Source organism: Falco cherrug, chromosome 4 (assembly GCF_023634085.1).
Source record: "Falco cherrug isolate bFalChe1 chromosome 4, bFalChe1.pri, whole genome shotgun sequence".
NCBI classification, from domain to species: Eukaryota; Metazoa; Chordata; class Aves; order Falconiformes; family Falconidae; genus Falco; species Falco cherrug.
In genome coordinates, this window is record NC_073700.1 from 77,324,030 (window position 1) to 77,349,273 (window position 25,244).

At 36.9% G+C, this 25,244-nt stretch overlaps 1 protein-coding gene across 1 annotated transcript in view; it reads left to right on the forward strand.

Annotated features, from left to right (window-relative positions):
* Positions 1 to 24,812, forward strand: part of CASD1 (CAS1 domain containing 1) — a 31,738-nt gene extending 6,926 nt beyond the window's left edge. The window contains exons 2-18 of the mRNA XM_055710419.1: positions 1,186 to 1,282; positions 2,001 to 2,121; positions 3,650 to 3,694; positions 5,971 to 6,033; positions 7,317 to 7,361; positions 10,099 to 10,222; positions 11,962 to 12,176; positions 13,148 to 13,573; positions 13,993 to 14,082; positions 14,664 to 14,783; positions 15,735 to 15,891; positions 17,390 to 17,469; positions 18,338 to 18,439; positions 19,765 to 19,905; positions 20,448 to 20,525; positions 21,456 to 21,548; positions 22,516 to 24,812. Of these exons, the coding sequence (XP_055566394.1) occupies positions 1,186 to 1,282; positions 2,001 to 2,121; positions 3,650 to 3,694; positions 5,971 to 6,033; positions 7,317 to 7,361; positions 10,099 to 10,222; positions 11,962 to 12,176; positions 13,148 to 13,573; positions 13,993 to 14,082; positions 14,664 to 14,783; positions 15,735 to 15,891; positions 17,390 to 17,469; positions 18,338 to 18,439; positions 19,765 to 19,905; positions 20,448 to 20,525; positions 21,456 to 21,548; positions 22,516 to 22,782 (2,264 nt within the window). The 3' untranslated portion in view covers positions 22,783 to 24,812. The remainder of the gene's footprint in view (positions 1 to 1,185; positions 1,283 to 2,000; positions 2,122 to 3,649; positions 3,695 to 5,970; positions 6,034 to 7,316; positions 7,362 to 10,098; positions 10,223 to 11,961; positions 12,177 to 13,147; positions 13,574 to 13,992; positions 14,083 to 14,663; positions 14,784 to 15,734; positions 15,892 to 17,389; positions 17,470 to 18,337; positions 18,440 to 19,764; positions 19,906 to 20,447; positions 20,526 to 21,455; positions 21,549 to 22,515) is intronic.
* The last annotated feature ends 432 nt before the right edge of the window (positions 24,813 to 25,244 follow it).

The window sequence follows — 25,244 nt, forward strand, 5'->3', positions numbered from 1 at the left end:
TTCCTGAGAACAGGCAGGAGGAGTTTCAAGGAAGAAGTAGAGGTAGAAGCTGCCACTTCTTGCTTCTTGCAAGCTAATTTGATAGTCTTTTTCAGAAAGCAGCATACACGAGCTGCACTGTCTGTGCTTCTGTATCATAGTATCGTAGAATGGTTTGGTTGAGGGGACCTTAAAGATCATGGGGGCAGGGACACCTTCTGCTAGACCAGGTTGCTTAAAGCCCCATCCAGCCTGGCCCTGAACACTTCCAGAGATACCTGAAATGTTCTTCAAGCACCTGAAGTAGGAGAGAGCTAGAGTTTTCAAATAAGAGAGAACTAAAGAGTTTTGGCTGCTATACTGCACAAGCTAGCACAGGCACCTGCCATTTCATTCACCACCATTTATTTCCCTGCTTGTCAGTGCTCTGAAATGCCAAGTATGACAAAAATGTTGGAGGGCAACTTCTCTTGCTGTGAATGGTGTTCAGTTGTGTTCAGTTATAAGGCTGCAGAATCTGACAAGGAGTTTGCTGGGAGATAACAGCCACTGATTTCATAACTGAGGTATTTAATGTATGAACTTAAAGTGACTTGAAACATCACCACCTGTAAAGTGATTAATCTTAATTAGTGTAAAACTTCTTGACTGGAAAAAGTACCTGCAGTTCAGAATGATCAGCGAATTCTTGTGTACATGTTTTTTGCTTTGTGTATTAACCCAGCATGTAATTTTGCCTATTCTAAGGTGACCACTATGTCTTAAGCAAGGAGATATAATAGGTTTTCTTGTAAATCTCATGTTGAGGTTCCTGTTCTACACAAGATGCTGTGTATGGGGATTCTGTGTAGAAGTTTATTATATTGAATTGTTGTGTTCTGTAATTTCATATTAGTGTATTCTGGATAGTAGATAATACAGTGAATTGGCATCTTGTGATGGAAGTGCCATTCTAGGTCACAATATCTTTCTGATAGCAGAAATGGGGGATAGAGGATTGATTTACAGAGAAGTGTGGTATAATAAGCGAGAAGGCAATTTGCAGAAACTTGTGGAAGAGTTCTTAGAAGAAGTTAAATTTGTTTACTGCTGTTGATTGTTTTAATTCCTGTCTTTCAAATATTGTCAAATTATTTTTTTAATAGCAATGGGGCTATGTTTTAACTTTCATGTGTCTTAATTCTAATCCTAATGTAACATTTAAAGGTGGCGATACATGTGAGTATCTTCTGTCCAGTGGGAGATTTCTTGGAGAAAAAGTATGGCAACCCCACAGTTGTATGATGCATAAGTATAAAAACAGGTAAGGAAACCCTTCTGTTCATCTGCCTGGAAAGAAGAGTTGTTGTTTGACTGCAGCTGTAGTAATTACAGTGTCACCTATTTTGCACTTTATAGCTGATTCTCTAGGCTTTCAAAAATCTACAACATTTATCAGAAGGAAGTCTTTTCCTTGTACATTACCTGTGTTCTATGGTGTTTACTGTCATTGTATTTATATGTAAAAATACAAATAAATGTTGGTGATAGTAGTACTGACACATGTTATAGAGAGCCACAAGATACTGTAAGAGACTGCATAGCTTCATATGTCACCCTCAGACTGCTGAAAGGGAAAATGCTGACCTTATGTATAGAATCACAAGTAAAAAAAATCCCCAATAAAACTACAGTCACATTCTTTTCACCTACTAGTAAGAGAACTTTAAAAAAAAGTTCTTTTAAAAAAGTATCTAACAAGTAGAATTATGCTGTATATTACCATTTTGAAACTACTGTGTAGCACCACAGAATAGGAAAGCCTGCTTGGTTGTTTGCCTAATCACATTAGCAGAACCATTCATTTTCATTTCTATGCAAATTACACTGAACTTTCTATTAATTTAGCATGTTTTAAAAAAGATTTACTGTTCCTTAGAGCTGGACATAATGGCTAGAATTATCTATATTACTGTCAATCTCCTAAAGACTTTTCCTCAAAGATACATTTCCTGTAACATGAATGTTGTTTTGTTTTGCAGTGAAGCAAAAAATTGCCTCATAGACAAACATATTGTGTTTATAGGAGATTCTAGAATTCGACAGCTGTTCTATTCATTTATAAAACTCATAAATCCTCAAGTCAGAGAAGAAGGAAATAAGGTGAGATAGTTTATTTTGATGATGTTTTTGTTTCTTTCTTCCTAATTTACCTCATAACTCTTCTCTAAATTTCAGAAAAGCAAGAAATTATACCATTTGTTGGCATAGCCATCAGGAAGGAGAACCACAGAAAAGTCTTTTGCAGAAGAACAAATTAGACCAAGATAATTAGGTTCAGATGAGATGATTGGGAATCTGAGAAGTGAACTAGGAAGCTCAAGAGAAAGCTTGTGGCATTCTGGGATTAAATTGATGAAACTGATTTATCCCATAGCAACTTATGCTTCATATTTGGTTTCTTGATGAGAAAATGACTGCTCCTTTGTGTGTTTTTAAATAGTAGTAATTCGCATCTTATAATTTGTCATTTTAAATGTCTATTAGATTGGTGATCTAATCTGTTCATAAAAGTCCTTGGAGCAATGACAGTTTTCCAGGTCTGACTTGAAGCTGAAACTAAAAATAGCTTCTGGTCTTACCTTCGTTTTGATTGCTGCTGAAGAGCTGTCTAAATTTTGTAAGACGAAGAATGTAAACTGCAGCTCGCTGGGTGGAAGCAGTAAGAAAAGATTTAGCTGTATCATTTGTTGAACAGAATAGTAATTTCTTTTGCTCTATCATGCTTCTTAGGCATATCCCTTCATGGATTTATGTATATATATGAGGGGAGAGACACCTTTCACTTTCAACTGTACATCAGATTTGTCGATTAGAAGTGCAAGCTGGTAGCTTGTCCAGCAGACGGAGTGCAGTTAATTTCACTTGTCAGAACAAGATGTTTGATTGATCGAATAACTCCGGTTTTCCTAGTCTTCTGGTTAGGTCACAGTTGCTGCCCAAAAGTGATGGTGAGATGATAGAGTGCTATAGTTGATTTTGAGTCAAGAGGTATCTTTTGTCAAGTATTTATGAAATCAAGACCTTGTTTGTGGAAAAAAAATACACCTATTCTTTTGGACCAGGATTGAAACAAATATGTGTTCAGTAATATTTTAAAGGAGGATTGTGTGTGCAGCATCTGACTGCTTCCTTTCTGATTTCTTACAGTCTCACTCAACAAATTTAATAATGCATTCCAGGCTTTATTTCTGCCTGAGATTATTTTCTTTTATTCTTCAATAAAAACTGTCTTGGTTGTTTTGTGCAAAGAAGATGGGCAGGTGAAAAGGAAGGCTAGGGAAAAGGAAATGCAAGAAAAGAAAGAGAAAAAAATCTTTTAAGTTTTTCTTATTTTGGGAGGCTAGATTTAGGAAAATACTTTATACCTTTGTAGCAGAGTAAACGGAAAGCATTTCAGACTTTGTTGGATAGATTTCTTCCAAGAAAAATAACCCTTTGTGCAAGTAGCTTGTTTTTATCAAGCAACATAAATATTTTGCATGACTACTGACAAGTTTACACAAGAAAAATCCATTCTACTGAAGATAAACCTTTGGGTGAGAGCAAATTAACATACAAATGTAAGGTTTTTGGGGTTTTTTTTCATTCTGAAAGTTTATCTTTGGTTTTATTTTGGTTTTTTTGGCAGCATGGAAATATCCCATTTGAAGATAAATCAGCTTCAATTAAAGTGGTAAGTTTTTATCTAGCATTAAAATGCAAGCCGTAATCATACTATTATTTCATACAGTGTAATCCAAATTGCAGTCAGAGCTGGATTTCTCAAATTTCCACAAGTGTTGTAAAAGTCAAAAGAAGCTTCAGAACATTGACATCCTTTGTAAAATTTTCTACAAAATATACCAGAGTTTAGCATACTATGTTTTGAATAAGATGCTTTGAGAGGCTTTGGCTTTGAGTGCTTGTGTTCTGTGTTAACTTTGGGCATAAGCTCTGGAAGTGTGTATAATTTTTCTTTTTGTCAGAATTTATTCCTAAGAATAGCTTTTTCCAGGAAATTTACTCTTCCACTGCTGTAAGAATATGTATCTGGGGCCAACTTACCTGGGGTGGTAATTGTCATACTTGCCATTGAGCTCTCTGTGCTATCCCAAGTATTCCTTTAGCTGGTTTTGCATGGAGAAGTAACCATAATGGTGAATATAATGTGAATATTTGAAAAAAAGAAAACAAACAAAGTACTTGAGGGTAGGTTTTATGAAGGACACTGTTCTTCTCTGCCCTGGCAGTGGAAAGGGTGTCCTCAATAGCTTTCTTTGCTTCCCATGACAGCTGTCAGCAGTGCTGGGATTCTGCTAGTCATGTATTTGTTTATGCCCTGGAAACAACTCATTCTCTGTTCATGAAAACCCAAGAAGCAGTATATTTGCTGAGTTGTCTGCAAGCAAGTTTTCAGTATCTGTTTGTGTACATGGTTAAGATTTAGGGTACAGAATAACATTTTAGGGTGTGAGCCCATGGCAGTTTAAGCCTGTGCTGTCCCACCCTGTTGCCCTTCACAGTATGTTCCTGTCTTTGTGCTATAACTAGCCCTGATACAGCTTTGGAGTGTATCAATTAGGAGTTGAATCAGCCAAAAACTTACCTTGTAGGATTCCTTTTTGGTCAGGTCTGATGTGGCTCATCGTATGTTTATTTGAGTGCTAGAAAAGAAGGGGCACAACACAAGGCAGGACAAAGAAAGGGGCTGATGCAATGTGATTTATGTTGGCATAGCCTGACGCAGAACTACATCTTCAAAACCCCTTAAGCCTTGGTAGGTGTCTAACCACCAAGATTTGAGATGACAGGTTTGGGCTTTTGGGAGATGTCTGGGTTGTTAAGAATGTATTTCTACTCTGCTGGTTTCTGGATTTGATGCCTTACTGCTGTTGAAATTATTGGCATGGTAGCTGAATTTTCACATTCAGAATGGCTGTGAGCCAGTAATCTCAATGTGGAAAATACTTGACCAACAAAAGAGAAAATCACTGGGAACAAGCGGAGAATTTAATTTTGCCCTTTCTAGTCATCATGCTGACCCTTCTGTCCTTCCGCCACTGCAGAGGGCTGTACAGATTCCTGCCACGTAGTGAATTGACAGCACTCAAGTGAACTACCAAAATCTTTAGGTCTGTGCAAGTGGAAGATAGAGATTTCCTCTCTGCTAGCAGTGCATCTGCATTCTGCATTAGAAAGTTACCACACAGTGATTTCTGCATATGTAAACCATGCCATTTCACTTTAATATGTATTGGTAGTCCATTCGATAGTTCTGCACCTGAGGAGCAACTAGATGCTAGGAAGTCATGCCTTTACCTGGGAGACACAATAGCACTAGCCAAAGTCTAAACTGCCCTTGTAGATGAAGGTTGCGCACTACTGACAGCTGAAAGAATGTCAGTAGGTCATGCATTTAATGGCCGTGGCACTATTAGATTTAAACATCTGATAATATATGAAGCTGTAAAGTAAGTTGTTAGGTTTTCTTTTTGTTTGAAAGTTATGATTTCCTGCTATCAATCATAATAAGTTCTGGGATGAAGAAAACCTGTCGGTAAAAACAGGGAAATTGAACAGAAAGCAAGTTCTAATAAGTTGTAGATGTGAGCTTGGTTTTATCCCGGATTGTATTTGAAACCCAAGGACATCTCATTTGGCAGAACCTAAAAAATTATCTTCTTGGTGAAATCTCAACTTCTGAACTACAAATAAAAATGTCTTGTTTTTTCATGGGGACAAAGTTTTGTGGTGGTTTTTTTTTTCTGTTTCTTTTCCTTTGCTTTCTGTTTCCCATGCGAGTGCGAAATGTCGGGCTTTTCATGCTAACTATGAAGGAAATCTCACAGTGGGCTGAGTGTTTTTCCTTCACTGTTGAATTGATGGCATTTAGTTTGGTTTTTTTATTTTTTGTTATTAGTCTACTGCTTCTCTTTAAGCTTACAGAGTAAACTTGCATTTATTTTACAGGATTTTCTGTGGTATCCAGAAGTTAATGGCTCTATGAGGCAACGTATCAAATCTTGGACTGAGGTTTGTTTTTAAAAACTGTTTTTGGAAAATACAGCAACTGAATGAGGACTGCTACCTTTCTTTTTTTTTCATATGCACAACTATAATTTCTAGGAGACCAGCAACAGCAGCATATCACATCTATTCAGTCAGTTATGTACCAGAGATCTGAAATTTGATATCAAAATAGTGAAAGACAGATGTTTACTGGTATATATGTTTCTGGGCATTTCTTGGTCTCCCAAGGATGGCTTCACTTGGGACAAACCCCAGGATTTTACTCTGATTTGGTGTTTCACTTCCTCTCTGTCTGCAATGGCTCTGCTTTTATGTGACCGGATATTTTTGATCCTTATGGGTCCCTTCCAACTTGAGATATTCTATGATTCTGTGATTTTATATTATGGTTAATTTGAATGTTCCAAACTGAAGGACAAAGGCAATTTGAGAAGTCAAGAATGCCTTGATTTTTCTTTTTCAGTATCTCCCTCAAATTACATAATGATTATTTCACGTTTCAGTTATGATACAGGTTGTCATGTAATTCAGTCTGAAACTTTTTATGTAATTCTGGTAACAACATGTTTACAGATTGACAACTAAATTTTTCTTGTTTCTTCCTTTGTTGAACTTTAAATAGCCTGGAGTTAATTTTGTAACAGCCCCAGTGATTTTTTTTCCTACCCTATTGGTCATTCTTGCACAACACCTTCCATCAAGATAGCTGAAGTTATCATTCGTTTTTCTGTGATTACTACAAAAAATTGAGAGCTGCTAAACCCTCACAGTGCCAAGGCAAGACTGGTACTGAGGTGATCAATGGTTTGTGTTTTCATGCTCTTCTGTTTGAGTACATGTTCTGTTCCTTGTCCTAGATATAACTTTCAGACCTCTAGGGCAAAAACTGGTCACTTCAGACAGTACAACAGCACAAGCAGGTGTTTGACAATACCGAGAGGCACTGGGAGAAAGAGTACTTCAATAGTATGATCTACAGTTTATTTGACCTTAGGAGAAGATGTTCAGATAGATTTTACAGAGTGCTTATGCTGCTAAATAGATAACAATTGTAAGTGCTTATTGATACATGGCACTTTTGCAGATTCTGTTATATGAAAATTTTGGTATTTCACAAGTTCGTGTTCTCTGTAATGCATCTGCAATCTATTCTTTTGTAACCATTAACTGATGGACAAGTTGAGCCACAGTTAATTAAGATAAGAATCTTAATTAACCTGCTTAGTATAATAATAAGTATAATTTGTGAATATTTTAAAATTACTTCCTTTTTACTTTCATCTTAGGGTTCTGTGGCAAAACCTCATATAATTGTAGCAGGAGCTGCCACGGTAAGTTATACATATATGGGGCATTTTAGTAAAGAAGGAAGTTCTAGTAGGATAAATTTTATGGTCTCAAGTTGATTACATGATGAAGTTGTTAAACCCTATTTATAATAACAAAATACACTCTCAGTGATTTTTCTGTTATAACAAGTAGTTCTAAAATATCAGGTATACTTTATTGTAGCTGTGCGATGTACAGTACTTTTTGGCAGCACAACTGGTTGATAAGCATTGATTAGCTTGAACTTGGCTAATAAAGTAGCTTTGTTAAATCAGATTGTTCATTAAGGAAGTTTAATAAAAGTACTTACATGCTTACTGAGATGCATTTTTAATGAACTCTTTTCAGTCACAAAATACTGCTTTTGGAGATGACCCAATCTGGAATGCTGTTTTTGAGCACACGTATTTCTTTTAGATTTACATGGGCAAAACTCTGAATTTTACATGAATAATTCAACAACGAAAGAGGTTGCACTTCTTGAATCTTGTTCCACTGGAAGTTTCCACCACTGCTATGGGCTGTAGTGTCCCAGAAAGCAGGACTGACGAGGACCCGAAGAGGTCTCCTAACCCATCGGTTTGCCACAAGGCAGGATCAGTTATATCTGTGTTGTGCTTGACAAGAGTCAACCACTTCTTTAAAACTTCCAGGGACAGAATTCAACAGCCCCCATTAAGTAGTCTATTGTAATAGTTGGCTGGTATTGGGAGTCAGGAGTCGAACAACTGCATATCTCATTAATTCCACATTTAATGTTCCTTACTTCCAAATATTTTGGAACTGAAATTTGAAAGGGATTAGCTATTATATTTTCATATCGGCTTAAATGTGGAGGGGGGAAATTGTGTTCCATTTACAACAAAATCCTTTGAAAGCAGTTTGGTTTAGAGACAGTTCAGGCATTCTACCAAGCTGGAAGCTCCCGGGCACGCCGATCTAGAGTGAATTCCCCCAATTTTAGGGGAAGGTCATATGTGTATGCAGATAGCCACACATGCCCTGAGGGATCAGAAATTCTGTTTCTTTACAGGTGAACCCCCTAAATTTTCTTCTTCTGTATGATCCACATAAGTGTTTGAGCTTTAGGAATCTTAGTAAGACTGGAATATCTCTGCTCATTCTGAGCATGTAGCATGTCTTACTAGCATGAGTCATTGTATTTCACACAGAAAATGCCGTTATATATGAATAGTGTTCTGGCATGCAGATCAGGTTGCAGAACTTCAGGACTCATAGCTAAATAATTCCTTTTACTCTTATATATGCATTAGCCATAGCTTGTTGTCCTTTGTGGACAGCAGGATATACAAACTAACATTATATGCATGTGATGCTCCGCTCTTTGTAATATATTTATACACATATAAATATATTTACACAAAGCATTAATAATGATATCTAGAGTTGGCCAAAGATGAATATCCCCTATTTTAAGTTACTTGCAGAAAAATAAAAGAGTAAAAAATAATCTGATGCATCAGCAACATTACCACGGCTAGCACTAGTGTGGTAACCTGCTATTAAACTGCTGCGTGCCCTTGAACTTAACAGCATTTTGAAACTTACCTGTGTCTTTAACTTAGTTTTCAGTTTGGTCATGCTACATGGATCGGGACATGTCTGTCTTAAGATGTCAACTGCGTAACAGCCTATAAATAGAAGTAAAGTCTTACAAGCTGGAGGAGCTCCAGCTAGTACAAAACTCAGTTGCTTACATATTTTGGGAAAAGGAGATGCTTTGAGAATGTCACTATAGTGCTCTGCTTATTAGTTCCTGACTTCCTGTTGAATAGAATATGCTTCTTAAAATGTCTGTTTAAATACTGTTATGTTTAAATACGTATTTCATAAGTAAAGGTATAAGTAAATTCATAAGTAAAGGGAGAAACTGCTTTTTTTGTCCCAGAGTGTGAGTTCTCAGAGCAGCTGCATGTCACTTGATTTCATGAAGTATTAATTTGTATTCACTAATATTCTCAGGAAGTGGATTGATCAGTGTACTTGGCTTACATCACAATTTTTATGTAGATATTTAGAAATAACTAGAGAGTTCATTACATTTAGGCTAAAGGGGGTTTTTTGCAGGTTTTTACTGAATCAGTCTAGATACAGTAATACCTTTAAAAAATGCTAAATCTGTTTTTCCTATGGTGTGGGAAATTCTTTTCAGAAGTTAGGAGAAATTCTTGGGTGGTTACAGCATCCTCCCAGTCATTTCATGTAGAAGATTAAATCAGAAATTAAAATAGCTCTTTTTTTTCTCTTTTTTTTTTTTTTTTTCTTTGCGGGTATCTGCAAAACAGATGGAAATATTGGAACTCAGTACCGCCATCAAGTTTTTTTGCACGCATCTCTTGCTGTGGTCAGTTTTCCTAGAGCAAAATCAACTGAATTGGCCATGATTTTTCTATAACGTGACTGGCTTTGCTACTTCGTCATTGTTCAAAGTCAAGGGGCTTTTAATTAAACACCTTGCATCGTTTAGTTAATGAAAAATCAAATAAACATTAAATTGAGTATTATATACTCGGTATTTAAATGGTCTGTTTGAGTGTAATTTTATGTCTAGACATCTGCTCAGTCCAAAAGAAATTTTTTAGCACTTCAAAAGCAAAGGCTAAAGAATAATCTAGCTTTATGAAAATAATGAAAAACAGCTACTGTCAGAGTAATGGCATCAGTTACTTAAGGGTCCTTAGACATACAGGTTCTGAATCTCTTTCTTTATTTCTCCAGTGGTCTATCAAAATTCACAATGGCAGCAACGAAGCCCTCGCGCAGTATAAAATCAATATCACTTCAATTGCACCTCTTTTGGAAAAATTAGCAAAAAGTAGTGATGTTTACTGGGTTTTACAAGGTAAAGTAATGAACAGTAGGTAACAAATTGTACTGTCACTATCTGTTGAATCATTATCTTGTAGGATATGGAAAACTTAGTCCATACTGGTTACTTGCAGAGTAGAAAGGGTGTTGGTTGAATTCCAGTCTGGCCTTTCTTGCAGCCTTAAATAGCTGGTCCCTAGCTAGCTGTTAGTAGTGATGGAGATTTTAAAGATCTGTCAGGAAAATTATTTGCCTTCTCAACTCCTAATGCTTTGTTAGCTTACTCTCCGACTCAACATGCCAGGTCTGTTCTGCCTGTGCTGTGCTCCGTATATGGCTCCTGGGAGTCAAGAACACAGGTGCATAAAACAACTGTATTCCTGTGTTGGTGTTCTATTAAATTTTCAGATTACATAAATAATAGAAGAGGTTCAACAAGTGCATCTTCTGTGTGTGTCTAGAATGAATAGACATACTTTTGAGAATACAGAGCATTTAAGTCTCTGCAATGAAACTTGCTTCTGTACACTGAGCACTGATGAGTTAACGTTAGGAGCCAAAAATCATGGTTCACAATGAATCTGTGAGATTTTTATTATGGCATCTATATTCCCTTGCTTTTCTTCAATAAAACTGAACTATGTCCCTGACACTGAACAGCGAGCTCATAGGTAGAATGTGCTCCTGGTTTATCTGCCATAGAACATAGCGTTTTAGATTGTCATCACCTCAGTTAAAAACATAGGCGGATTTTGAGCCCTGATAGCAATATATCCAGCTGTACCTTTACAGTCACATCTAAGTTCCTGTCAAAGATAGTTCTAGATCTGAATCAACAGATTCATCTTCTCGCATTACTTTCAAAACCATGTTTATCTGTAACAGAAGCAATTAGCTGCCAGACATGTCCCACCATTCTGTTGGTAAAGATCCAGTCCATTTAAGTCACATCTGAGCTCTTCAATGGAACAGGTGAGAGGAGAAGCAGTCTGTACACAGAGCTGTGTTGACATTGATTGTCCAAAAGCAGGCATGAGGTAGCAAAAGTAAATCAACTTATAATGCTTAGAGTGTATTTGACTAGTTATAAACATCTGCAGCTTCTCGTAGCAGCTTATTGATTCCAGCTGACCTTTTGATCTAGAACCCCATGCAGCTTTGTGTTAAGATTTACATAATTCATGAAGTCTGCAGGCAATTAAGTGATGTTCCATTTTTCTCAAAGACTGAGATTCTGCCATTAGTTAAAGTGGAATCAACAGGAGCGAGTGGTATATGCATTGGACTGTGACTTAGAGAAGTGAGAAGCTGGTTTCTTCCACAGTAACTAGAGAGTTTGAGAGTTTTTAGGGTGTGGTTTGTTTGTTTTTTTTCATGTGTCTGTTCTGCTGCCTGTCTTGTGTCCTTTGGCTTTGGAGTCTTTCCCTGGGGGATTCCATTACTGAGAGAAGGCGTAAGCAGCTCTGCACTCCAGCATTATACACTTTTCATGGGTTTGGGGAAATTAGACAGGAATTTATGTCTGTTCAAAGCTTTCTAATCTATAAATACATATGCATGACTAGGGAGTGGTGATAAGTATATTTTATCATAAACAATTCTAGTTACTACCCTAGTTACTTCAACAGTCACTCATTCCTCGCTGTATGTTTTTTCTATGCCATTAAATAATTGTGACAAACTACAAGAAAATAGCCTGTGCAACCTGAGCTAAGCAAATGTGTTTGTCAAGTAGAAGATTAATGTGCTCATACTTTGTTCTTTCAAATTCAGATCCTGTTTATGAAGATATGCTGAGTGAAAGCCGGAAAATGATCACTAATGAGAAAATAGATGCTTATAATGAAGCAGCTGTTCGTATTCTGAACAGCAGTTCCCGAAATTCCAAAGCTAAAGTTAAAGTGTTCAGTGTATCAAAATTGATAGCACAAGAAACTATCATGAAGTCTGCAGATGGCCTGCATCTCCCTGAATCAAGCAGAGATACAGTAAGTGTGTTTATAACTGGTCAACATCAAGTGATAATAATAGTTAAACAAGATTCTAAGTGAATGTTCTGAAATGGCAGATGCTATGAATGTAATGAGGACCTGCACATTCTCCAAGAAATTTTGTTAAGAAAATCTCAACGGGTGGGAGGGCAGTCGGTTACATAAGATGTTTGAAAAACACAGCGAACCCATCAGTCTGTAGCTATTTTACAACAGCTGTTAATCCACTAGATCTTTTAGATCCTGAGTGCAAACTTTGTGCCTTCAACTGCATGAATGAATTAGGGTGATAATGATTTGTAAAGCAGTGCTAAGAAATAAGTCTTAAATTTTCCCCTATATGCCCATATGATTTTATATAGTAAGGAGTATGAAAAGGGTAACAAAACACACAATACACACCTTCGTGGTTGCATGGAGTGCCACTGACTTTATTTCTTACTTTATCTGCAATCTACCAATATAAATATGCCTGTAGTGAGTCCCCCTGAGCTGTGTCAGTCTGCCCTTCTTGTAAAAGAGCTCCTCGGCTGTGTCGCTTTAGTTCCAGTCATTTGCATATTTCAGTTTAGAAACTAAGTGTCATCCCACCACAAGTTTCAGCCTCCTCGTTGTGTTTGAGAGAATTTTATTACAGTGCCCCTTTAGGAGCCAAGTTTGTTAGCTTTTTTTCATTTATAGCCCATTTAGCTCTTTATAGCTCCTTTTACAGCCAGTAGAGAGAACCCTTCTGTTCTAAGGAATAGGTTTAGGTGGTTTTGCTTACCTCAAGGAGCTCAAGGGTTTCCTGTTTGGAAGAGGCGTTGCTATTGCATGCAGCTAGGTATGTGGGGGACTGTGAAATTACGTGATAATAAGGGAGAATTGCATGGTTTATGTCAATGCATGATCTAAAAGAAAATTCCTTACGATGAAAATGTTAACTTTTATTAGAGATTAATTGACAAAACTGCCTATTTCTTTAACAGAATGCGATGATTCTTATGAACGTCTACTGCAATAAGATCATGAAGCCCATTGATGGCTCCTGCTGCCAGCCTCAGCCTCCTCTCACTCTGATACAGAAGTTAGCTTTCTGTTTCTTTACTTTGTCCATTATTGGATATTTAATTATCAATGTAATTCATCGGAATAATTATCGGAAGAACAAATCATGCACTGATTTGGAAAGTGGAGAGGAGAAGAAACCTGCCATCAGCACTCCTAGTGCTTCTACTTTAGAGATGCTCTTACACTCCTTCTGCAAGCTGGGTCTAATCATGACCTATTTTTATCTATGTGACAGAGCAAATCTTTTCATGAAGGAAAATAAATTTTATACACATTCATCTTTCTTCATACCAATCATCTATATCTTGGTTTTGGGGGTATTTTATACCGAAAATACCAAAGAGGTAATGATTATGTTGACATCCGGCTTATAACATTGTTTCCCAGTTTCAGTGTAAATAACTAATTGCTAAATATTGAAAGTCAAATTTTCAAAGTCAAGAAAACTCATCTGCAAAAAATACGCTTACCAGCAATATGGCATTTGCATGGAATTAGATGCAAAAGCTTTTTGAAAGCATATGGGTATAAGCACTTTTAGCCATTGCCACTCAGTCATATTGGAAGTGGGCACAGCCTGGATACAAAAGAGTAGAGATCATGTCAAAATCTGGTAGACCTGTGTCCGCTAGACGGAAGGCTTTTACAATTGTGACCTATTTTCCCATAAAGTAGTTTATCGTTTTTAACTTTTTCTCCTCGTTTTGTAGATGTTCCTTTGTACATTTCGGAATAGCAACACTCTTGTTTTGTTTTGCATTAGACTAAAGTGTTAAATAGAGAACAGACTGATGAATGGAAGGGCTGGATGCAACTTGTTATTTTGATTTATCATATCTCTGGAGCAAGCACTGTAAGTGATTTGAATTTCATATTTTTTTAAGTGGGAATGCAATTTGGGTGTTTCTTCAAAAGAAAGATAGTGCAAATGTGTGTTAAAATTGAATAGAATGAATTACTAATGCTATTGTTCCTGTAGTTTTAAAAACTTAAAAAAACAGAATTAGATTTTCTCTCTATTTAAGTGTCGATTTAATTGATAAGAGCACTTTATGCATTACTTGGTCAGTGGGAAAAAATACTTGTTTCCTCGTGTAGAATATTACATTAATGGCTAGCAACACTTCTTTTTTTATGTTCTGGACTTGAAACTGCTGAAGGTAAGCTTTCAAAGAGCCCTCTTAAGTCTCTCTTAACTGGTAATAGAATGTGGAAAGCGTAGAGCAATAAATAGAAGAAATTAATTTTAACATCAGAGAGGTTAGGGCACCAGCAGAGCTTAGTAAGAATACAAGGAAATGTAGCATAATGCTTCTTTTCTTATTTAAACCTGATTTATCACAATGCAGAAAAAATATAAAATAGGAGGGTAAAAAGGGAAGCCAAAAGCATTTACATGGCTATTTATAAAAGGTGCTTTATTTTTCTCAACAGTTTTTGCCCGTGTACATGCACATTCGAGTTCTGGTTGCTGCATATCTGTTCCAAACAGGTTATGGACACTTCTCATATTTTTGGATAAAAGGGGACTTCGGTGTATACAGAGTGTGTCAGGTAAGAATCTCTACTTACTGTTTTTATAAAGAAAATTGTTCAGATAGCAGAACATCCATAATATATCTGTAATCCCTAAATAGTGTGATATCAGATTACTTAACCAAGTTTTGCACATTAAAAATGGCTGTTATTTCTGTATAATCTGACCTGTTTTATCGGTAGTGTTTATCTAATACAAACATATAGCATATAAATGACACTTACAATGTAAAATATTTAAGTACATAGGCTTTAAAATATCAAGACAAATATTTTCCAGTATATAGCAATGGAGTTTTCGTTGCAGTAGCAATTTACAGTAGAGAAGAATATGTAAGTAATGATCCACACAGTCTTCCAAAGTCAGTGTATTGAAGCCTACGTTTGTTATGAAGAAAAGGAATTTTTGCACTGTAATGATACTGGAAAACATACCTGTTTTTGTGGTGTCTCTCCGCATTTGGCAGCCTGTACTGTAGCAGTTTAAAATTTTTTTTAAAGAATTGATCTTTTATTTCTCTTAAGTATTACATTGTCAGGTAAGTCAGGTCATGGTGCTTTTTAAAGGTATGTCTACAGCCTAACTGCAGCACTGGTAATGACATTACCCTGGCTTTAACTGAGATAGCCCAGGTACCTGTGGGTGTGAAAGCAGAGAGGCATTAACAGCATCCAGTGGCCGGAATACTCGGTCCCCAGCCTGGGGAACAGTCAGTTCTGTTTTACCCTATTTTTGTTGCGCTCTCTACCTAGGCCAGCATAGGATGGGTCCGGTACTACATGATCAGCCTGTAGTATTGCATTGTGGATGTTAAGGAGAGATACTTATCTGAGTTTCCACTGAAATAGAATCAGCATGTGAGGTGTGAAATACATAGATTTTTTTTCCTTATAGTGCTGAAGAAACACGTCCTCAGTCTCTCTCACCTTTGCCTCCCAGTTTATGTATTCTCCTCTGACACCCTCCAGGTTTTATTTCGTCTCAATTTCTTAGTTGTGGTACTGTGCATAGTGATGGACCGACCTTACCAGTTCTACTACTTTGTACCATTAGTCACTGTCTGGTTTATGATCATTTATGCCACCTTAGCTGTATGGCCTCAGATAGTCCAGAAGAAAGCAAATGGTACGTGTTTTTCTTCTTTCTGCTATAAAACATTTGCATGTTACTACAATGATAACCATACAGAAAATGGTATTGTTAGTAGATCTGTCTCTTCGTAACATAGCCAAAGCGTGCTAGACAGCTGTTAGCAGAAATAGTTTGTCGTGGGTGAACTATATGTCAGCTGAAAATTTTAACAGCTGGTAACTAAACTGTCTCTGGTAACAGTTATATTAGAATACCTTTTAATAGGTTTTGACCATCAGAGATCTGTTCTATCAAGAGCTGTAATATTACTGAATGCAAGCTAAACCCATAGGTTACACTCCCCAAGCTAGCTGAGGCCGTTGCTGTAGCATACGGATGGCTAGAGCATGAACAGCGAGCATTTAACCTTCCCCGTTCTGCATTGCCAATATGTCTCATCCACCTTGAGCACCAGTTCCGCCATATCCTGTGAAGTAAGAACATTGGGTTAGTTATTTTAGTATCTTAGATAAAGTGAATCCCAGTTTATTTTATGCATTGCAGTTCATTCAAAAGCTGTCATCATTTGGTAAATGCTTATTATTTAATTCACCTAAATTAGAACTAGAACCTTAGGAATCTTAGATCCTCTTTCCCTATTGATGGGAGTAATACCTAGTTTTTATAGTCTACAGATAGGACAATGAAATATACCAAATGCATACCAGGAATAGATGCTGCAAAAATATAATCTGACAGTAGTTTTACAAAATATCTCAAAGGCAAATAGCTCCACTATTATGTTGGGGTTTTTTTCTGCAAAGGCACTTCTGTTCCAGATACAGAGAAATGACTGTTGTGTACTTCAGAGCAACAGTGTACTGTGAAACTAGAAAATGTTTCAATGACAGCTTTCACTTGTTTATGTCCCTGTTTACGGCTGCCAATGTGTGTGGAGAGAGAGGGAGATGATCTCTGTTGCAGTGCTGAGGCTTGGGTAGACCTTAGTATCAGCTGACAGCTTTGATGGGCAGTTTCTCAGGCTTCTTTTAACAAGATACTTGTCCTTAATGACCTGCAATTGAGCTTTGGAGTACAACTGGTACCTCAAAGTTTAATAACATATGCTCTACTTATTTCAGAAGACACAAGCTGTGGGCATTGTGTTTTATTTATTTAGTTGTATTCACCTAGAATAAGGACTGCCTGCGCAGGGTGTTTGGGAAAGCAGATGCTTTAAAATAGTGTTTCTGTTTGAAAACCTACATTCTCTTCTTTCTGTATGTATGTTGTCCTTGTTTCAGACATGAGGCTTAATTTAAGTTTAATAGGTGGTTAATTACTGTGAATGTTTATTTTAATTGTTTAAAGTAAAATTTGGTATGTAAATGTAGATAGTGGTAAAATACTGCTGGTAATAGTTGAACAATTATTTGTGAGTGTATCTATTACTAAGCATAGCTACACTAAACAATTGGCAGTTGTTATTTAATGTGTCCTGGGGTTTGCTGTTGAAAAATTGATGACTGCATACTGGTTATTTCTTCCTCAGGGAATTGCTTGTGGCACTTTGGTTTACTGCTGAAACTGGTTTGCTTACTGACGTGTATATATTTTCTGTCATATTCTCAGGTTCGTAAATTTTGACTATTTTTATCCTTAACAGCCTAAGAGTATGTTACCTATCTCTACTTTTTAATGTGCTTGTAACTTCTGTATTTGCTCCTGTATCATAAATACAGATGAAAAAAAATTGAAACTTTCAGTTTCTTTTCATATTTGAATTGGTGTGGATGCTGGAAAAAACACAATTCTGTATCTTACTCATTTGTTTATAATGCTTGACATATTTTTAGTATACTACTACAAATGTGATAAATACAAAAGTCTATGCTTTGGTTTTGGGGTGGGGTTTTTTTTTATGTGCTTAAAGTTACTATTTTTTGCTAGCATATGGTGATACATCTGGTGATAGGTGGTGGCATGAAGACCGGTGTCTCTTAGAGACCAGGTGTTGGCTTCAATAGCTCCTCAAAAGACTGGTTCTCATGCTGAATTGGCAACTCACTGCAATGCTGTAAGTGTAGCTGACAGAAATAAGGGCAGGATTTGTCACTTGGATTTTACAGGGGGCATTGTGTGGTTTTAATCCCTCATTGGTTTCAAGCCTGTTGAACTGCAGTCTTCTGTAGGTAGAGTATGCGTTCCTTATCCCAACAAGTCAGTGCTCTCTTCCTTTAAGCCTGCCGTACAAAATGGAAGGTGTGCCAATACCTTTATGGGAAGCAAAACTGAAACCTTCTCTCATCTGAAGAAGTATTTTTGGGTTTCTTTTTTTCTTTTTTTTTTTTGGGGGGGAGTGCCTTTTAAGGAAGCCTGTTATTTTGGTAATGGCACGTAGCTAGTGAAATAGGGATTTGATAATATTAAAAGACAGCATATTGATGTAGTAAATATGGCTGACAATTGTTAATGCTTTTGCCATGTTTATTTTCTACAGGGTGCATTTGAGAAGATATTTTCTTTCTGGCCACTGTCCAAGTGTTTTGAACTGAATGGGAATGTTTATGAATGGTGGTTTAGGTGGAAGCTGGATCGCTATGTGTGTAACATTTGCATTAATTTACATGGTCTTTTAAGTATATTTTTTAATGTGGGGAGAGGGGAGGGTTGTTTTCCTTTCCTCCAGAGAAAGCAAGAATTTGTTCTAGTGTGTTGTTTAATAGAAGACTAAGCTACCTCCACCTTATTTCTGCAAATGTCAGTGAAAGCCTTGCTTGGGTGTTGATTTACTTACTGCTGGATCCTACTTAGTTTGTTTTTAAAAAATAAAGTCATCAAATGACCGAGATTTATCTTTTCTCAAAAATTTTAGTGTGGAAGTGTAACACCTGTAGCACTTTAGGCTATTGAAATACAAGGCAAATTATTGTGGTGGCTTTCTTAATAATATTTTTGAATGTTATATCAGTTAAGGATATATTTCTTTTAATGTTACCTCTGAAACACTTTTAAAATCAGGGTCTTGATGCTCAAACCAGACTATTCTTTCCTGTATTTTAAAATAGTTTTCCAGTGGGAAAGTGCTTTCTTTCCGGTTACTGAACCTACAGTGTGGGGGAATAGAACAGGGAGACACTGGTCTCTTTTTTGGTTTTTTGCCTTCTTGGTAAGCAAGTGGAGTTTCTAAGATGGGAGCATTTCTTTACTAAACGTAGGCTTAATAGGGTGACTTGCACGCTTCTATGTCTGTTGGTCTGCAGTAGCTGAAATTCACAAAGCACACAGTAGGCTCGTCCTGGGCTGCTCCCATCAGCAGCGCACACTGTGTTGCAGCATTTCAGGCTTGGAGTGCTGTTGCTCGTGAACAGTGGGTGTGCTGTGACGCCGCTGAAGAGCAAGTCTCAAAATAAATACAGAAGATAAGCACCACATGGGCCTGAAACAGCATCATCTTGCTAGCTAATGAGAACTTGGCATAAGGTCATAAAACACTCTGTTTAAGAATTGTGTCTGTGAGGGAGGGAAGCACTTGTAGTGCTTGTTGAATGTTTTCACCTGCCAGCTTGGGAGAGGGCCGGAGACTCTTGGTTTTTCCCCAGAGAAAGCCCTTCTCAATGCTGGCATAGATTGCAGAGGGTATGTTGGGTACTCGAAAGCTTCTTGAAATTTTGTTGTTATGTCTTTAATGCTCTGAAGCATTAGTAAGAGTACTTTATTTGTAGTTTTTGAGTTGAGTTAAAAATGCAGCTTATGACAATCAAGTGTAGAAAGCCTATTTTTGTTCACTTCAGTAAATCTGGGAAAGGACCTTTTGAAGCCTAAGCTTTGGTATTACAAATAGTTTATCCTGTAGCGTTAGAGTTTGTACCTGAAGTTCCTGTAAAAGCCATGAAATATTCATTGCATTCTGTTTGTCTTTTACAGGTGGTTTTTCATGGGATGCTCTTTGCTTTCATTTACCTGGCATTGCAGAAACGTCAGATGATATCAGAAGGAAAGGGAGACCCTCTTTTCTCCAGCAGAATTTCAAATGTTTTATTATTTATTTCAGTTGTATCCTTTTTGGTACGTACTTAGTATAACTAGTATAATCAGGTTTGTAAATCTCTAAAGAATAAGATTTCTGAAGTTCTTGTTTAGAAAATACGTTGATTTAAAAAATCAAATCTTGATCTGGAGATATTTCAGCTGTGTTTTTGTGCACAGCCCTACCTGTCTACTCAATAAAATATTTTTCCTTTCAGTAAACTGTAAAACATCATCATTCTTTCAGTTCATTGCAAAGGTTACAAGAAAATTGGATCATAAAAATAATATGGTAGATAATGCGGCTCTTACCTCCACTCTTAATTGCTTGTCTATTTGTGATAAAAGAAATTTGCCAACAGTGTGCATGTATCTTAAGGTGTGAGTAAGTATGGTATTCATCAGTTGCAAAGATGAATTTGAGACAAACACAAAACTAAGCGCAATGTAGTTTTTTCTATTACTGTCTCACATCTTAGTGAAGCAACTACTGCTGAAAGCACTTCAAAATAGCTTACCTTGTGCTTAATTTTTAAATGTTACATATAACTGCTACACAGACTGATTTTTATATCTTTTAGACCTACTCTATTTGGGCTAGTAGCTGTAAAAACAAGACAGAGTGCAATGAACTACATCCTTCTGTTTCTGTGGTGCAGGTAATTATAATTATGATCCTCTTCCTTACAGTGATAGAATGTAGTCTGTTCGTGTTGGGGCTTTTTTTTTAAAAAAAAAAGTATATATTTTTGCTTTAACATGGAATGTCAGATACTGAGCGTCATTCTGAAAGTCTTTAATGTCTGAAAGTGAAAAAGGGTTTAACTGCCTTGTACACTGTTTCTCATTGCCTTTAAGCACTGAACTCGCATAGTGCGGTTATGCTTTCGATTAACCTTGATATCCTTAGTGTAGATTTCGTATACACTGCTTAAGGCCAAACCCAACATTTAACTAATTGCACAGCAGTAGAAAAGAAGGCGGCTGTAGGGAAGCGTGAGTGTTTGGGAGGTGTTAGTGTAGGAAGGAACCTATGGGACCCTGTAGTCAGTTTTAGGCAGAAAGGGGGTGGGCCACAGGGGCATGCATGTGGTTTTCTTAAATTTAGATTTTCCTCTTACTGTGTTCCCTGCCTCACTGTATCCCAGCTGTCTGATTCTGTTTCCTCCCTTTCCTCTTTTTAAATAGTTTGTCCTACTCTCTTCAGTGCATATGTGACTTAATTTTTTAATATTAGTTTGTCCACCGACACCCTCTCTTTAAAAATTGAGGGTTAGCTCCGATTTGTGGCCACTTTCATTTTAGGCTGGCATGGTGTAACATGTTTTGTGACGGTGCCTAGTGATTCTACTGAAGGTGTAAATGTGACTTGCTATGCTATAAGAATATGTAAGAGATTTGCAATTTCAAGGTAAAATTTATTAGGTATAACTGGCATGGATTTTTGTTTGGTTTATATATTTACTAGATCATGAAGAAAATTTAATGCATGGGGTACTTCGGACAGCGAAAGTGATTAAACCTTTGATGTGCGTGTGTGTGTAATCTGCTTGTCATCCACAGTCACTTTTTTTTTTGTTTGTTTTAAGATTTTAGCTTTCATCCTCATCAGGAACATTCCTGGATATGTCAGATCTGTGTATAGCTCGTTCTTTGCCTGGTTTGGCAAAATTTCTTTAGAGGTAAGTAGAATGATGAGAAGTACAGTGAATTGAAACTTAGAAATGACAGGTGGTTTTATTATCAATATTGGAGTATAACACATAAATAGCGAAAACATTTATTGGCTTACTTAGTATCATGCTGTCGTATTTGACCTCTTGGCATTGTAGCTTCTGTCTACACTTAAAAATCGCTGAAGTGGCAGTCTCACAGTAGCAAACTTATTTCTTACGCTGTTTCGGCGGGGGGGGCGGGAGTATAGGCTTGTGAGAGTGGGGACTTAATGCTGGAGTAAGCTGTGGTGTGTATGCAGTTGGAAGATAAAAATGTAAGCCAGCTGAAGGATCAGCATGAATTATACTAACTAGTGTTTGCCCTACAAAGCTTTCCTGCATTAATCAACAATGTACCTTTACAAAAAACCCCTTCTTAGTCCAAATATTATCTTGTTGCATTGAGTGTGTATTTTGAAACAGTAGGAATTATCTTGCTTTTCATTTTATTTGCTGTTTAATAATATTAAATGTTTAATTTTATCTGATTACTAAAATATACTTTAAAAAGGGATAGGAACTTAGGGGGGAAACTCATTGCAATAAAATGTGTATGTAGGACATGATTTTGAATTTGATTTTTTTAAAGGATCACATTTTCGCTGTTCTGATTCCTGGTCCTGATCCGCTCCCGGGATCTTTCCATTCATCAGCTGTTGAAGCATCGTCTTTTCATTTGCAGGCGCATATGTTAGTTCAGTCCCTCACCAGAGCTATAGTAACTGAATGGAGGCGTACTCCTCATCTGCTCTGACATAATGTAAATGAAAAACATGTGGAATACAGCTTCTCGAAGTATGTTATTTAATCATAAATGTCTGACTTAAGCAGAAGGATAGTGTGTCGGTGCAATAGTAATAATTAGATATTTTTATGTAAGTAAAAATATTTATATATATAATCATTATTAACCGCACTTCATTTTTTCTTTCAGCTTTTCATTTGCCAATACCATATTTGGCTGGCAGCAGACACAAAGGGGATCTTGGTGCTCATTCCTGGATATCCAATGTTTAACATTCTTGTCAGCACTTTTATATTTGTGTGTGTAGCACATGAGATTTCTCAGATCACTAATGATCTAGCACAGATTGTGGTTCCTAAAGATAACTCAACTCTGCTGAAAAGGCTGCTATGCATAGCTGGTTTTTTTTCTGGACTACACTTCTTCTCAGCAATGCAAGATCCGTCAAGGCATTAACTTGAAAAGATTCTTGGAAACTTTCTTCAGGTTTATTTTGTGTCTGCCTAAACAAAAATTCTCAACTGGAGGTACAAGAAGATATTTAAGTTAAGTGTGTGGAAAATGTATATAGTGCAAATGTACATATTTTGTGTGGAAACAGCCTTCTCAAATAATCTGAGAAACAAGAATGCACTGTACAGAATTGCATGTGAAAATGAGTCTTTTCTACTGGATATATGTTTCTGTTTACATATCTGTTTAAACATGACACGAAGAAGTGAAGTGGTTTAGCAATATCATGGGCATATCACAGAATTAGCCAAACGAAGAGCGGATGCTGCTAGGGCACCGCCTACACGTAACACATGCTGTGATCATTCTCGGAAAAGAGCAAACTTGTGATCCTTCGTTAATGGTCACCTTCAGCGGATGTGAAACGTGAAGTTATTGGTAAATGGGGGCATTTTTCTGAACAAAGCGATAGTTTTTTTGTTTAGAAATGAGTATTTTGGGTGGAGATAGTATATGTTATATGAAACCCTTTATACATGGAAATAAAAAGTCATCACCAGTGATTTAAGATTATATACAAGTTTACATAATATTTTATGGGATCTTTTTAGAAATTTAAGATGTTTTCAGCGAATGCGGTAAATTGAGGTGAAATTTATAAAGACAATTTGATTTTTTTCCAAAAATCGTTTGCTTTTTCATAAATTTTCTACTAATTCATTTAACTATGTGCAGTTCTCTGTAACATCTCAGTGAACAAACAGATGAATAATTTTCAGACTCAGTTCAAGATGGAGAATTCTTGGAAGACCTCCAGCTTCCTTTTGCCACTCAGATGAAATCCCATCATATCCAGTCTACCAGATCTTAAGGAAACAGGAGAACAGGGCAGCAGTGATCTTCAAACCTCTCTCTGAGTTTGCAGGTGACCTTGAACCTAGGTCTCATTAAGGAACTGGTGCCATATTCCCTCCAGTAATAGTATTTTCATTTCAAAGGATGCAAGTCAAGGGTGGAAGTAAATCTGTTGATGATACGAGGAGGAGGGACTGAGTGGTTATCTTGTTGCATGCAGATGGTGGAGTCTCAGAACTACAGATGAGACTGGAGCTGTTCGGAGGAACCTTTTTTCCCCGTCCTTTTTAGCAGCACCCATCTTTCTTACTCTTTCCTTTAGCATAAAAAGTTAAATTGAAAGAAACAGCCCTTCAGTGTGGCAGTGACAAGCTGTAATTTATGTTCCACTTAGTGAGGTTGTGGTCATTTCTTTGCCTTTTGTTGTTTGCGTTCAGGTGCTGGTTTGACCTCTAGTTGCTTTATTAATTTTATTCTTCTATGGATTACTTGCTAGCAGGCAAAACCACAAGCACAATACTGTTTTCCAAGCGTATGTGCAATTATGTATGATTGTAAACATGAATCCCAGTTTGTACCGTGCTTAACTGTCACGCGCATGGTTTGATCTTATCCCTGTTAAATTGAATTCAAACTTGCAGCCACCAATAAGTGCAAAAAAACCTGTGTTAAAGGAATGGCTTCACTTCTTTTTTTGGTGGAGAAGTTTCATCATTAAAAAAAAATAATATGTATCACTCACTTCCCCAAGTTTAGCAGTTTTACAAAGCCTGCCAGCTACTTTGAAGCTACTGGAAGGATACTCATTGTGTGCATTACTTCCAGTGTTTGGAAACTTAACCTCCTCGATCAGTACATCTGCATGGCTGAAAGAAATGGTACAGGGGAACAGTGTAGTGGGGGATAGGATGCATAACTGTCATCTATGCCAGTATTAGGAGCAATGGGGAACTGTGAGTTTGAGAGAGAATTTTTGTTTTGTTTTTCACAACTTTTAAGTATTTTAGATATAATTTTATTTATCTGTTGTACAGACTTGGTTAAAAGATTTATTTTTAATGTTTGAAATAATGCACTTGTTTACTATGACTGTATGTGGGATAAATATATTTTCTTTTCAGGTTATGTAAAAATATGAAGTTAATTTAAACATTAAATAAATGTGCTGTGGATGCTTATTTTTGTAATGGGAGCAACGTCAATTAAGTAAAAACTTTTTATTGCTTTACTCTAGCTGGGGTACAGTTCACTATTATGCCTACTTTAAATTACAGATTAGTATTGCTTTTTCCCCCAGAGTAATGTTCTGGATACTGTTACTTCAAATGAAGGGCAGATACTCACTTGTATCACAAATTATTTCAGATGCAGTGCAGCAAGAAAGAGTCTTCTGCCGTTAATTGCACTGTCCCAGGTCTGATGAAATTACAGCTCCAGTGGTCAAAACCACCCTTGGAGGTCAGGGGACTTGAGCAGAACTCCACAGCGGAGGTGTCAAATACTTTTCCTCCCTGGGTTACAAGCTAGAAATTCTGCAGCAAACTGTGTGAAAGCAGAGGAACGGAGTTGGCTTTTCTGCAGTCTGGCAACATCAAGAAATCCATCCTTAA